At 35.0% G+C, this 14,347-nt stretch overlaps 2 protein-coding genes and 1 long non-coding RNA gene across 3 annotated transcripts; 1 reads left to right on the top strand and 2 right to left on the bottom strand.

Moving 5' to 3' along the window:
- The first annotated feature begins 4,367 nt into the window (after positions 1–4,367).
- LOC123199431 (beta-galactosidase 3) lies at positions 4,368–10,246 on the top strand. Its single transcript, XM_044614439.1, has 19 exons — positions 4,368–4,821; positions 4,902–4,997; positions 5,105–5,217; positions 5,378–5,444; positions 5,596–5,688; positions 5,793–5,936; positions 6,207–6,295; positions 6,384–6,489; positions 6,576–6,663; positions 6,814–6,932; positions 7,013–7,177; positions 7,392–7,570; positions 8,006–8,115; positions 8,189–8,298; positions 8,457–8,567; positions 8,646–8,759; positions 8,848–9,050; positions 9,148–9,484; positions 9,563–10,246. The coding sequence occupies exons 1-19, from the start codon at positions 4,651–4,653 to the stop codon at positions 9,701–9,703; spliced, it is 2,556 nt and encodes an 851-aa protein (XP_044470374.1). The 5' UTR covers positions 4,368–4,650; the 3' UTR covers positions 9,704–10,246.
- On the bottom strand, positions 7,900–8,543 carry LOC123199432. The gene is made up of 2 exons (XR_006498374.1): positions 8,431–8,543; positions 7,900–8,336 (listed from the first exon to the last, which is right to left on the bottom strand). It is a non-coding gene; the product is annotated as an uncharacterized LOC123199432 (long non-coding RNA).
- Positions 10,247–11,316: 1,070 nt separating the features above from the next.
- LOC123198715 (thioredoxin H-type) lies at positions 11,317–13,599 on the bottom strand. Its single transcript, XM_044613475.1, has 3 exons — positions 13,401–13,599; positions 12,067–12,189; positions 11,317–11,648 (listed from the first exon to the last, which is right to left on the bottom strand). The coding sequence occupies exons 1-3, from the start codon at positions 13,488–13,490 to the stop codon at positions 11,505–11,507; spliced, it is 357 nt and encodes a 118-aa protein (XP_044469410.1). The 5' UTR covers positions 13,491–13,599; the 3' UTR covers positions 11,317–11,504.
- Positions 13,600–14,347: the final 748 nt, after the last annotated feature.

Below are 14,347 nucleotides of genomic sequence, written 5' to 3'. Positions count from 1 at the left end.
TCACAGATAGTGATGTTATGATCAACGTGCTCTCTATGCGCGTGACAGGGAACTCGCAAAAACTGTACGTTGCTCACCGGAGAGGATCAAAGGAACTCTTCTGGAAGCGTGCATGTACAATCTGAACGCGCGTTAGCAAAGCTCAACCCACGAGAGAATATTCCGTTCAAAAGTGAAAGGGCAAAACCGACAACTCCAATTAACGGAGACGTTTCCACCGACGTTAACGGTTGAGAATCTAACCTCGTCTATGGTCTTCAACGAATCACAATGCGAAACATATTGACGGTGATTAACGACGTTAACTATCAGCCAGAGTGACAGAAGTCTTGGTCGTAAAGGGTAATCATGCAAGGCACGTGCACCGACGTTCGGGTTTGTCTTTGTCACGAACCTAAAACAACAGCCACGCTAGTGCTAGCCTGTGTCACGTGTACTGTCACTGGCCAATCAAATCAAGCCGAAGCAGTAGCGTGAGTTTGTGCTGCTCTCATTATCTTAAACATGGAAATTTCATTAGAAACTTAAATGATAATGACTTAAACGGCATCGTAACAGTATGTTTTTGTTTTTTCCGCTAAACAATGCCACGTGGCCAATTAATGGAAAGAAAGATGTTAAAAAAGGACGGGGGGACCACGATTTTGTGGCTTGGCGTAGGTGTTGTGTACGGTATAGATTCCAATTTATTACACAAAAGACTCATGTTCCCACCAAGCAGCCACCTAATTATGCTCAACGCCATTTTCTCCTCTTAATTATGAGAAATCTGAGTGGTAATTTTGGTGTCAAATGAATTAATAAGGCCAAAGACTTATTCCCACCCAAGGTTAGGAATCCTAAATTTATTATTGGCTTTTCTATTAAAATTTATTATTAAAAATAAAAATATAAAATAAAATAAAAATTTATCAAATTTTCCTTTTTAATTTAAAATCTTAATAATTTCTCTCTATCTATAATTTTGATGTGAAATTTATATGACTTTGAGAAAAAGAGGAATCTTGTTTTGCCAATCTTATAAAATAGAGACATTTTCTAAATTAGAAAGCAGGCAGGTGCCAAAATATGTGATGTGGGTGCACATTCTTTTTCAAATGCAACAACTAAAGTGTTTAGAGCGTGGTAGGACCTTCACGGTTCATACTAACGCTAGACACATTTAATTTTTGCACAAAGATGATGCAAAACTCCCATTAAAGCTGCTTAAATCATGTTGATTGCAGTTGCTTTTGTTTTTGGTTCCATCCATATTTTTTTTGAATAAAAGTGGACAACGACCCGATAAAGGGAGCAGTCAAGTTTAATTGATAGTCAAATCATATGATCAATAATAAAAAATAATTTTATATAATTTAAATTATTTTATTATTAAAATAAACTTAATTTGATATTTTCACACTTAATTGGTCATATCGACTTACCATAAATCCCTAGTGATATAATAAGACACAAAACTATGTGACTATTGCACCATTAGATATGTCTATTGATGCCAAAGCATTCATGAAATGTATTCCTATTTTTATGCATCTAGGGCACATTTAGCCTCGTGAAATATCTTATCCAAAGAGAATAACATACAAGCAAAATGTTTAGTTGAGTTAAGCTTTCAAAAAAGAAGAATGATTATAACATTTTGATCCGATAATCTAACTTTTTGTTAATATCAATAAAATTATATATACATATTTTTAATACGTAGATAATGTGTTATTATGTAATTGAATGATTTTAAATTAAAAATAAAGTAGCATCTATTTATATGATAATACATTATTTGTGTATCTAAATTATGTATAAAAATGTATACATATAATATTGTTTTATTAATATATGTCCAATATATATTCGACATCTCTCTCTTGTCATGTTAATATAATTGTCTTTCTTTGATTCTTTATTCTTTGGTACCATTATTTACTGTTAAGATATTATCTACTTATTTAACATTTCTCATATACACATCTTTTTGATACTATTATTTACTGTCAAACATATTATTCATTTTAAATACAAAATCTATCACGTTATGCTTTCAAAATTTACAATCCAAAATATATCTAGGTGATTTTATTAATCTTTTATTATTATTTTTTAAACGATGTAAAATATTTATATATATCCAACAATTCTGCCGGTGCAAAATTCATTTGGGGTGTCACATATACCAAGTTGATAACATAATAAGATACTTTTTGACATATTTTTTAAAGATAAGTATGGTTGACATGTCTCATAAATATGGGAGATCAGTGGGTGACCTAATAATAATAATTAGCCATAAGAGCCCGAAATCTGCGGTGAGAAGTGGGTGAGCAAAGCAGTCAAATGAGCCCGGATTACGACCATGGCCCCATTGTTTTAGGGTTTTTATTCAACTTTTCTGACTTGAACCAATTCCTCCGCCCTTTCCGCCGTTGAACCACCCTAAAAAACAAAAGAAACCCTAAAGCCAAACTTCCATTCTAACAAACCTAACCCACTTAACCACTTCAAATCGTTTAAAACATGCTATGTGGGGACATGACAGAATCAAATTTGACCATGTTGAATGAAACAGCTCATCAGAACTAGACCGCATTAATTGACAATATAAAGAAAAAAGAGCATATTTATATACATTCTGAGTTCATCAGTTTCGAAGAAATGTTCAGCTCTCATTAATTTAATCTTCATTTCTTCTGTCTAAGTTCACATGGTTCCCGGACAACCGCTGTCTAAGTGGCATACAAAATCTTGGTGACAAAATTATGTCCATGTTAACTAGAAATTATTTTATATCATGGCTTTGACCAGAAAGAACCTTCCTCTTCCATGTACGAGTCCTATATAACATATGCTATTATCTATTATTTATGTAACACGGAAATATAGGAAATTTTTTTTTTATAATACCAAATTTTATAAAAAATACTACAATCACATGTATACTTAACCAACTTAATCTATCATGTGACAATTAAATAAATACTATATATCAAACCTTATAAAACCGATTTTTTGAATATTCGCCGGCAATTATGGTATCAATAATTTTGAAATGGAAATTACAAGAGAAATATCTTAAAAATAACTTAATTTTGGACCAGAGCCCTAAAGAGAGTTCCTGTCAGTTTTATGAGAGTATGGAAGGAATACTATCAAGTAAATTGTGCTTTGTAGACGAGGAATGTCTATAGGCCGAGGTGCATAAGCTACTTGTGTAATTAGTCGCTTTCTAGAAGATTTTTGTAGGCAGAGTCTGCCTCATATCAATGGTCTGCAATGGTCAGCTTCAGAATATTTACTAGTAAATTAATTGAAATGTTAAGATATATAACTCATGAATTATATCTACCAACTGGTTGAATATATATCTATAAATGTGTTAAAGTTGTTGAGCATGAATGTGTTTCCATTATCGGGTATGGAGGGCTCGAGCATGATATAGAATATTCTTAAAAATGACACTCTCTGGAAGTTGTTGGGACATGAATTCCCAGCGACATGCATCCATGAGATCTTAGGTATATCTACACAGAGAGAGAAGACGAAGTAGGAAGAAGTAGAGAATACTGTGATTTTGAAAGGAAGATTTGTGACAGAATAAAAAGTGAAGAAAAGATGGGAGGCTTCTGCTCACCCTAGTTCACATGGAAAATTTTAATGGTGGGCCTGCTGGCTGTAGCCATATTGTTTTCTTTCTTCAATAAGAAGGACCCTAGCCGAGACATCCGTAACAGGTCTTAATGTAAATACCATAACACCATTGATTGTAAACTGTATTTTCAAGTCAAAGCTCCTCTAAATCAACCTTGTTTATTTAGGGACTTTTTGTCGGCTGGCTGTTCATCATACTGATTGTTCAAGTACTTGCCTTGTTATAGCAATGTGCATCAGTCAAGCTGTAAAAGACAAACATGAATTGAAATTTCTTGGAGAAAACGTATTTAAAACGAAATCTCATATGAATAATTGAACGAGAGAAGCTGGTGAAATTATCTGAGAAAAATTTCCAATACAAATAATATTACATTACATGTATGTAGATAGACGACGGTTGCTCTAAAAATTGAGCTTACAACAATGATTTAGGCTGGAAATGGAAAGATCCCAGATACCCAGATGCTGAAAATAATAATAAATAAATAATAATAATCCTCTAAAGGGATGCTGTGATTAATTAATTTTACTGGATTCTGTTAACGCGTGCTAAGCACTCTCCAATGGTGGATTAGAAGTAGGTATTCATCTTAAAAACTGACTTAAGAAACCGTAAAAGTGTAACTGTGTGTGTCAGGTCATTCAATGGATTTACTGTAACTACAGCTTTAGTGGCTCATGGCCACGCAGTCATGACATTTGACACTTGTGTGCGGTGAGCGAGTGAAAGCTGTGGCCTGTGGCTGTGGATATCAAAGTCACATTATAAATTGTTTCTTTGCTCGGAGTTTCACACTCCAAAGCAGGCAATGGACCCTGTTGTTCTTACTCCACAATAAGCCAAGTAGACCTCAGCATCAACACCGCTTTTCTTTCTCTCTCTCCCGCATTTGTTTTCTGGGTTTTCACTTTTAGCTTCAAGTTTCCCTCCACCGCCAAAAGGGGAGCTTTCTTTGTTTCTGTGTGAAGTGTGAGTGTGAGCAACTTGAGATTGAAGAGCAAAAAATGAGAACTGTGGTGGTTTCCAGGTTGTTCGTTGTGTTGAGCCTGTGTTTGTGTTTGGGTTCTCAACTGATCCAGTGTAGCGTGACCTACGATAGAAAGGCAATTTTGATAAATGGGCAAAGAAGAATTCTCTTCTCTGCTTCCATTCATTACCCAAGAAGTACTCCTGATGTATTCACATATTTCTCCTTATCTCCTCGCCTTGTTTGTGGGTACATATTTCGGTTTCTCACAGTGTGGTTTTGGTGCAGATGTGGGAGGATCTGATACAGAAGGCAAAAGATGGAGGCCTTGATGTCATTGAAACTTATGTTTTCTGGAATGTTCATGAGCCTTCTCCTGGCAATGTACTTTACTTTCTCTACATTTCGCCTAATCTCTGTTTCCCTTTCTTTTTCTTATTTTAATTTTCTCAATTTGTTGCCCTTGCTGTTATGTTTTCTATGGTTTGTAGTATAATTTTGAAGGGAGATATGACCTGGTGAGATTCATAAAAACAATACAAAAAGCTGGGCTCTATGCTCACCTTCGCATTGGACCTTATGTTTGTGCAGAATGGAATTTTGGGTACCCAATCTTTCTCTTCCTCTAGATCTAAGTTTTCCTCTTTAATTGTTTTGCAATGTCAGGCCTTTCTTTCTTCTTTTTCCCCTATTAGCCATTGGCTTAGCATTTTTCTCAGTTTCTGATTTTTGTAGCTTAAATATTCTGTATTTGGTTTGTGCAGAGGCTTTCCTGTTTGGTTGAAGTATGTTCCCGGCATCAGTTTCAGAACAGACAATGAACCTTTCAAGGTCACATTTCCTCATGCTGCATCATAAATATTGCTCTATATAATCTAGTTCGGATGTCCTTCTTTGAACTGTGTGACAAGTTGAAGTAAAAATCACATGAACTCTTGGATTATTGTACAAATTAGTATAATTGTGTTAAATTCTGTTGCAGAGGGCAATGCAAGGCTTCACTGAGAAAATTGTGGGGCTGATGAAGAGTGAAAATTTGTTTGAGTCCCAGGGTGGACCCATTATCCTCTCTCAGGTTTGGTTTCCGGTTGTTGTCTTCTGTGGTTTCACTCATTTTTATGGTATTTATATGGCGTTTATAATTATAGATATGATGCTTGTAGTGATATGTTGTTTCAGATTGAGAATGAGTATGGAGCACAAAGCAAGCTGCTAGGGTCTACGGGCTATAATTACATTACTTGGGCAGCCAAGATGGCTGTAGAAATGGGAACTGGGGTTCCCTGGGTGATGTGCAAGGAAGACGATGCCCCAGATCCTGTGGTGAGTAGCCTCACTCTTAAACACTTGAAGCATAAATTTAACTCTAATTGCATTCTCTTTAATATGTTAACATACAGTTACTGAATAATTGTACTACTTTTAGTTCTTTTGATCTCATGTTTTAGTATTGAGGAGACATATAAGATAAGATTAGAATGAACGTATGAAACATCCAATATTATTAGTTGTCAACATATGGAGGTTGATAATATTCTGCTTTAAGTATTATACTTGTGTGCTGAGCCTGAGCACTTTGGGTACTTGTAACAGATAAACACATGTAATGGTTTTTACTGTGATACGTTCTCTCCCAACAAACCATACAAACCTACAATGTGGACAGAGGCTTGGAGTGGCTGGTATGTATAAGTTGTCATTTTTTCCCCTCAATTTTCAATTTATTATTGAAATGTCACTGCACTGATAAAGGCTTATTTTAATGTGAAGGTTCTCTGAGTTTGGGGGCCCAATTCGTCAGCGCCCAGTTCAAGATTTGGCATATGCAGTTGCTCGATTTATACAGAAAGGAGGATCATTTATTAACTACTACATGGTTCACCTTTTATCTCAAATGCTTCTTAGAAATGATTTAATATATGACATGAGAAGCTAACCTGAGCTCCTTTATATGCAAAACAGTATCATGGAGGAACAAATTTTGGACGGACAGCTGGAGGCCCTTTCATCACCACTAGCTATGATTATGATGCTCCAATAGATGAATATGGTATGAAGTGAGATTTGAAAGCTTGTTGGTATTGTTAATTACTTTACTACAAGAGAATACTTTACCGAAAGCAAGAAAGCCCAGTGGAATAGTATTCTGCAAATATGATATTTGGAAATGTGTCTAATTAGTTTGCAACAATATTGGTAGGTCTGATCAGGCAACCAAAATATGGTCATTTAAAAGAGCTTCACAGGTCTATTAAGATGTGCGAGCGAGCTTTAGTTTCTGCTGATCCAATAGTTACTTCATTAGGGAGCTTTCAGCAGGTTATCCCTTGTACCTTGAAGCATTCCACTTTTGAAAGTTGTTGTTTAACAGTTTACTGAACTCCGTCAATGTTTTCCAGGCTTATGTGTTTTCTTCAGAATCTGGAGATTGTGCAGCTTTTCTCTCAAACTATGATACAAAGTCTGGTGCACGGGTGATGTTCAATAACATGCACTATAACTTGCCCCCTTGGTCCGTCAGCATCCTCCCTGACTGCAGAAATGTAGTCTTTAACACTGCCAAGGTATAAATTTGTAAGACCTCATGTGATATTATATTTCAGTTGGAACACTGCAATCAAGGTCATAATGTAGGACACAACATTTTGCTTCCTTTTCATGAAAAAATTTATGTTCATTTATTTTATAAATTGCATGTAACAATTAGATGATCCTGAAAATTTTAAGTTCATTTATTTTATAAATTACATTTAACAATTAGATGATCCTTCTTTGCAGGTTGGAGTTCAGACATCACAAATGGAAATGTTGCCAACGAACGCTGGAATATTTTCGTGGGAAAGTTACAATGAGGATATTTCTTCAATAGACGACAGCTCAACATTCACCACCGAGGGTCTTTTAGAGCAAATAAATGTCACTAGGGATGCTAGTGATTATTTATGGTACATAACTAGGTAAGATGGATCTCCAAATGGTTCTGTATTCATTTTACTAAACTCATAAACAATGAATAGTGTTCATTTTCAGTCGTTGAAGTTTTGGTTTGGTTTGGTTTTGTTTTTCTATTGATGAGGAGTTTGCTAATGCCCTATTTCCCGCTGTTTTCATCTTGTACCTTACTGTAAAATATGATATAGTGTATCGATCTTTAACTGTAAAGAAACAGCATTGAGTACTGGGGAAATAGGTTCTTCTGAGAGCATGAATGTTTGTTGATGATTTCTGTTTTTTATAAATTGTTACTTAAATATGCCCTTGTTCTGTACTAGAAGACTTCACTTGCACTGAAATGTCTTTAAATTGTTTGACAAATCTGCTGGATATAAAATGCAACAACAGGGGCTGATAATTTACATGTTTAAAAATTTTTCTTCTCAATGTGACTGCAGTGTCGATATCGGCTCTTCAGAATCCTTCCTGCGTGGAGGGGAACTCCCCACTCTCATTGTTCAATCAACGGGTCATGCTGTGCATGTCTTTATTAACGGGCAGCTATCAGGTATACTATTTGTGCCAACGTGGATTGCTTTTTTGTCTGAAAAAATAGTAATTTTAACATGTGCTGTTCATAGGTTCTGCCTTTGGAACAAGACAGTATCGGAGATTCACATATACCGGAAAGGTGAATCTGCGTGCTGGAACAAACAGAATTGCACTGCTGAGTGTTGCTGTTGGATTGCCGGTTAGTTCTCCTTGCATATGCTATTTTCTTGTCTGAATCTGGAGGTAAAAGGGACAACTCAATGGATGAGAAAATTATCTGTTTTGAGTTGAAAAATGACGGTTTCTTCTAACTTTGTTGAATCCCACATACCAATGATATTGTTTTTTGTTATGAAGAATGTGGGTGGACATTTTGAGACATGGAACACGGGAATCCTTGGTCCAGTTGCATTGCATGGACTTGATCAGGGAAAATGGGACTTGTCCTGGCAGAAGTGGACTTACCAGGTTGCTAATTCTTACCTTTGTTTTTCTCGTTTGTTACTATAGAGGGATTTTTCTTCTTACGGCTTTCTTGTTGAACAGGTTGGTCTGAAAGGAGAAGCAATGAATCTTGTTTCCCCAAATGCTTTCTCCTCAGTAGAGTGGATGCAGGGATCACTAGCTGCACAAAGGCCACAGCCCTTAACATGGCATAAGGTATGATACATGGAAAAATTTCAACTCTTCTTGTGGTAGTTAGCTGTTGTTTTCTGAAGTCTGAATCTGTTCTCTTATAACTTTGCAGGCTTATTTCAACGCTCCCAAGGGAGATGAGCCTTTGGCCTTGGACATGGAGGGTATGGGAAAGGGTCAAATATGGATAAATGGGCAGAGTATTGGCAGATACTGGACTGCATATGCGAATGGCAACTGCAGTGGTTGCAATTACGCTGGGGCATATAGACCTCCAAAGTGCCAGCTTGGTTGTGGCCAACCAACTCAGAGATGGTATAAACCATAAGAAAGAAACACCGAACAAAGTTTGTTGTATATGATTCAGCAGTAAAACTATTAAGGTCCTGAACTTACAGATTTTGATTTCCAGGTACCATGTACCTCGTTCATGGCTGAAGCCAACACAAAATCTATTGGTCCTTTTTGAAGAACTTGGAGGGAATCCTTCAGGAATTTCTCTTGTGAAGAGATCAGTGACAAGTGTTTGTGCTGATGTTGCTGAGTATCATCCAACTCTCAAGAAGTGGCACATCGAAAGCTATGGAAAACCAGAAGAGTTCCACAGCCCCAAAGCTCACCTGCGGTGCAGTCCAGGCCACACCATTTCATCAATAAAATTTGCTAGCTTTGGAACTCCTTCAGGAACTTGCGGTACCTACCAGCAAGGACCTTGCCATGCTACCACATCTTACGACATCTTGCAAAGGGTAATTGCCGTCTCAATCATGTGTAAAAAAAACTATAATAAATACATTTTATCTCACTCTTTTTACTCTTAAAAACAGAATTGTATTGGAAAGGAGAGATGCACAGTCGCCATATCCAACAGTAACTTTGGGCAAGACCCATGTCCAAATGTCTTGAAGCGTTTATCTGTTGAAGCTGTTTGTACTCCCACAGTTTCAACCGAAAACTGGAGGGGTTAACTCTGTTGTGACAAAAGCATTAACTATATATACACTTTTGGCAAGCGAAGAATGAAGAAAGAATAAACGCTAGAGTATAGGTAAGTTGTTAGTTAGGCAAAGCGCCGTAGCCTTTCAGACGGGGAGAAGCTGTGGCCAAAGATGTTTGATGGTAGGGAATTAGGTATTAATTTAAGTGAGGCAAGTAAATCCGTGATGTTTGTTAGTTAGATAGGTCAAGTTTGCAGTTCCGAGGGTCCTGCAATTCGGGGCTCTAACGGTGAATGTAAACCCAGTCCCTGACGTTTTAACCGTATATGGGGCATGGGGAAAGTAATGAATTGGATTGTGTCCTTGTTGTATTCTGTTAATGTTAATGGGGGAAAGATGAAACCCCCTGTTTAGGCTCATATTGGATGCGGATCCTAGTATGAACATGCTGTGTGTTGAATGTGCAGTTCCTGATGAAATATCGAGGAGCTTATTGTCAGTCTGTTTAATTTATTTTCCGATGTATTCCACTAATACCTTTTTATATAATTGAATTTCTAAGTTCAAAGTGAATTTGAGTTGAGTCGGTTTAGGTTTCAACTTGACTCAAGTTTAAAGGTTCACATTGACTTACCTTTGTGACGTGATTATTTATTTCCTCTAATGATTCTATTTACAAATTTGAATAAATTCGAATTAAACATTCTAAATTAAGTTAAACTTGAATCGAATTGGTTTATGTTTGAGTTCAATTTGGTTTGAATGTAATTTAATCCAAGTGTAAAAACACTAAAGCAGAGTGCACAATTGGCACGAGGTCTAGCACAAAAATTTTAATTGAATCTATCCTACTACAAAATTATGTAGTAGTATTTTTTGATGATTTTTTTTTTTTGAAGTTTAATAGATTGGATTTAAATAGATGTTCTATATTTCGATGTACAATTTAAAGGTAAAATTGGGTATAATTGTGTAAGGTAACAACAAACAAATAATTGATGAGAAAGACAAAAGGGTATTGGGATACTAAACCAAGATTCTGAATAATGGGTGACATTTTAAAATTTGAAACTTATAGATAGAAAAATTATTTCATTAAACTTTGGGTAGGAAATGGTCATTTGGCCGATAAAGAAACATGATGGGCTCTAAGCAGGCGGCATGTAACATCTTGATGATAAGATCTTGAAAGTTCGGTGAGTGTTGGAAACTAATGAATCATTTTGGTGGTTGACAACAAATTACTAGCCACATATGCTCTCTATTTCCGAGTGCATCAGTGACAAACTTGATAAAAATTTTAACCAAATTAATACGAGTTAAACAGAAGAAATGGTACCATGGTAGGCCCCAAATTCCTCATGTTCATCCATGACCATGAGTAAGTCGGACCAAGGTTGGTGTCATCATTGTTCGCATGTGAAAGCAGCCTCACAATCACGCATTGATTTAGAGGATGCAGTCAATTATTCAAACCTGATCGTCAATGAGCCTGCAAATGCACTCAATATTTCAAACCAATTTGACAGTTAGATCTTCAGTCAACTACAGCTCCATCCAGTATTGAGGATTATTCACAAAAGCATAGCTATGAGACCATAAAATATTGGAAAAGACCATGAGATGACTTCTATAGAAGGGAATACACAACCAAGTCTGCTTAAATATATAAAATATTTAGATATAAGTCCACACTAAGGGAATCGTCGAGGACCATAGCCTCCAAATCTAAAGACAAAACGCAAATTATCACATAATTAAGACCACACTACAAGCTTATATTGAGGTCTATATCCTCTTAAGCTGAAGGAAGATGCATATTATCTGATAATTAGGCAGAAGCAGTGGCCAAGTGCTTGTTAATGGTTTGCTGCAGTTCGTCTTTCTTTGCTCCAACCACCTTGTCCACAATCTTCCCTTCCTTCAAGAACATAAAGGTCGGCATTGCCTCCACAGCCCAATCTGTAGCAACACTCTGAATAACAAGAAACAGCTTAGTTATCACTCTATGCAAAGTCTCATTTGCCCCCAAAATTAATTTGATGTGGATAATGTGTTCACTAAATCAAAGAATAATGCTATATGCACACACTTTTGAGTATATAATTTGATATACAGATAACATGTCACATGTAATTGGGTGTTACATTATATTTAATTTAAAATTATGCAATCTATTTATGTACCTAATTATGTACTAAAAAATAAATCAAATAAGTTAGAAAAAGCTAATGCTACTAGCTTTTTTATTATGACCTAAATAATCTAAAAATGCAATTATAATCCATAATTGGATTATTCACATAAGCTATCCTTAGCATATCATAAATAGTGATTTTATATAATCCAATAATCTGAATTAAATAAGCTATAATAAACATGCACCATGTTACCTTGAGTTCATCAACATCAACCTTAAGAAACAAAACTTGAGGCAGTTTCTTAGCCAGCTCCACCAAGAAAGGAGTTATAAAGCGGCATGGTCCACACCAAGATGCAGTGAAATCAACGATCACCTGTATCAAAACCACCCACTTCACTTCAATGAAAACACACACACAACTTTCTATTTTGCTTCCATCTCATCTACACCAAACCTATATCATTATTCACGGTTTCAGATTTCAAAGTGATTTCACAATTATATTATTATTGTTCTATAAATCTAATTTTGATAAATCATTTACATTCATAATTTTATGTAAAATAAATAAATTCTCCCAAAATTACATAATTATTTCTCTGGTACAGAAGAAGGTATTTTCCTTAAAATAATAATAAACACTCCTCAGTATCATAAATATATTCCGGATTGGCCAAAGGACTATATCCTACACAAGTTTAGGTGTGTTTTTAAAGTCATATCTACGGAATTTGAAAAATTTAAAGCCTCACCCATAACGTAATTAATGTTAAAATTCTCTGTTAGAAACAAAAGTAAAATCATCATTTCACTAATAATATTAAAAAAATAAAAAATTCATTATAAAAAACTCTTATTTAAAGTTTTCTAACTTTAAAAAGTCACATTTTCCCCCACCCTCAATTTTTTTTTTTCACCTCTTTAGCCACCGTCTTCGACACCGATGATCTCTCTTCTCTACTTTAAACCGTTGGTTGACACACTGAAAGAAATCTAGAATCATCAAAGAAGAAGAGATCCGACGACGAAGACAAAAAAATCCAGAACCCAGATCTCTTCATCGACAAAGAGATCTAAAATCTCTTTGCTCAGATCTCTTCACGACGAAGAGCTCTGAAATCTCTTCCTTGATGAAGAGATCTCATATTTTCCAGATCATCGAAGATAGTGGCCAGAAGAAAAATGTGACTTTTCAAAGTTAAAAAAGTAGGGGTGAAATATTAATTTTTAAAACATTGAAAAAAAATATAATAAATTTTATTATTTTTTAATATTATTAATAAAATAATACCCGTACTTATAATTAAAAATTTTAACCTAAATTGATAATGAGTGAGATTTTAGATTTTTCAAACGTTACCGTGTGACTTTAGAGTACAAGTAAACTTGGGGCTGAAATAGTGCTTTGGCCGATTCATGATATTAAGCGGTCAGATCAACAGTTGCAAGCGGCAAAATATGATAATGATACTAGTCACATTGGAGAATATCGAAACGAAGTTAGATCTACCGATTTTTCATCGCAACAACGACTAAAAAATAAATAAAATTAACAAAGATTAAGAGAAACAGAAGAAAGAATACCAGCTGCTTAGTTTCGTTGCTCTTCTTGAGCTGCTCGTTCCATGCATCGACAGTGTGACAACCGATGACCTGGCCTTCTTCTGCTGCCATTTCCTTCGATATTATCGCAGAACAAACAGATTCTTTTCTTCCTTATCTATCTCTCGGCTGAACTAAAGGCTTTTCGCGGTTTGCGTGTGCTTTTGTGTGAGCCCCCCATTCCATTAAATATGCAAAATGGTTACTCGTATTAGTTCAAACACCCCTTGAAGTCATTTTAATTACCAAAATGCCATCACATATGGTCTCGGGCATCGGAAAATTGTCCTGATTCAAATGAATCTAGACTATCTTCATACTTTAACTAATTATAGAAATAATTCACTTTTTCCTATATAAACAGAAGGTTAAATAAGTAAGTAAATAATTAAATAATGTTAATAAAGGGAGTTGACTCCACGAGGAGACTGTGGAAATTTAGATTTGTGTACTCTTTCCATTCCACTGTCCTTGCATGAGTTTAATTAAAAAAATGTTTTATCGTATAATAATATATATTAAAATTAAAATTGTGTACAACAAAATTCTTATTAATTTGTACATATAAACTAACATAACAGTGCATAATATTTTTATTTTAAAATTATTAAATCATATATGAATATATCAGATTAAATAAATAAATAAATAACAAATATTTATATATATATATTATCAAATAGTATTATTACACATAAAAATATACAGATAAAATGAAAATTATAAGAATAATATTTAAAACAGTATTACCCATTTAATCCTAATTATATTTAATCAAAGGCCAAACGACTATTTCCCACCCAAGGTATGCTGTAATGGCAAGTTTCTACCCTTTAATTATGGAAATATCAAATACCCACTAATGGCTGGTTAAATTTAACAAAACTTTAACGGTGGTGAGGGTAAAATCGTCATTTTCTCTATAATAT

This window comes from Mangifera indica, chromosome 16 (assembly GCF_011075055.1).
Source record: "Mangifera indica cultivar Alphonso chromosome 16, CATAS_Mindica_2.1, whole genome shotgun sequence".
Taxonomy (NCBI): domain Eukaryota; kingdom Viridiplantae; phylum Streptophyta; class Magnoliopsida; order Sapindales; family Anacardiaceae; genus Mangifera; species Mangifera indica.
The sequence above is the reverse complement of the archived record's forward strand: the minus strand, read 5'-3'. Positions and strand labels throughout refer to the sequence as shown.

Bases quoted from the DNA above. Each gene is read 5' to 3' on its own strand.
- LOC123199431 (XM_044614439.1), top strand. From the start codon at position 4,651: ATGAGAACTGTGGTGGTTTCCAGGTTGTTCGTTGTGTTGAGCCTGTGT. The intron at 5,937-6,206 runs GTGAGTAGCCTC...TACTTGTAACAG, and splicing joins ACGATGCCCCAGATCCTGTG to ATAAACACATGTAATGGTTT. The intron at 7,571-8,005 runs GTAAGATGGATC...ATGTGACTGCAG, and splicing joins TATTTATGGTACATAACTAG to TGTCGATATCGGCTCTTCAG.
- LOC123198715 (XM_044613475.1), bottom strand. From the start codon at position 13,490: ATGGCAGCAGAAGAAGGCCAGGTCATCGGTTGTCACACTGTCGATGCA. The intron at 12,190-13,400 runs GTATTCTTTCTT...GTTTTGATACAG, and splicing joins GCAACGAAACTAAGCAGCTG to GTGATCGTTGATTTCACTGC. The intron at 11,649-12,066 runs GTAACATGGTGC...CTTGTTATTCAG, and splicing joins TTGATGTTGATGAACTCAAG to AGTGTTGCTACAGATTGGGC.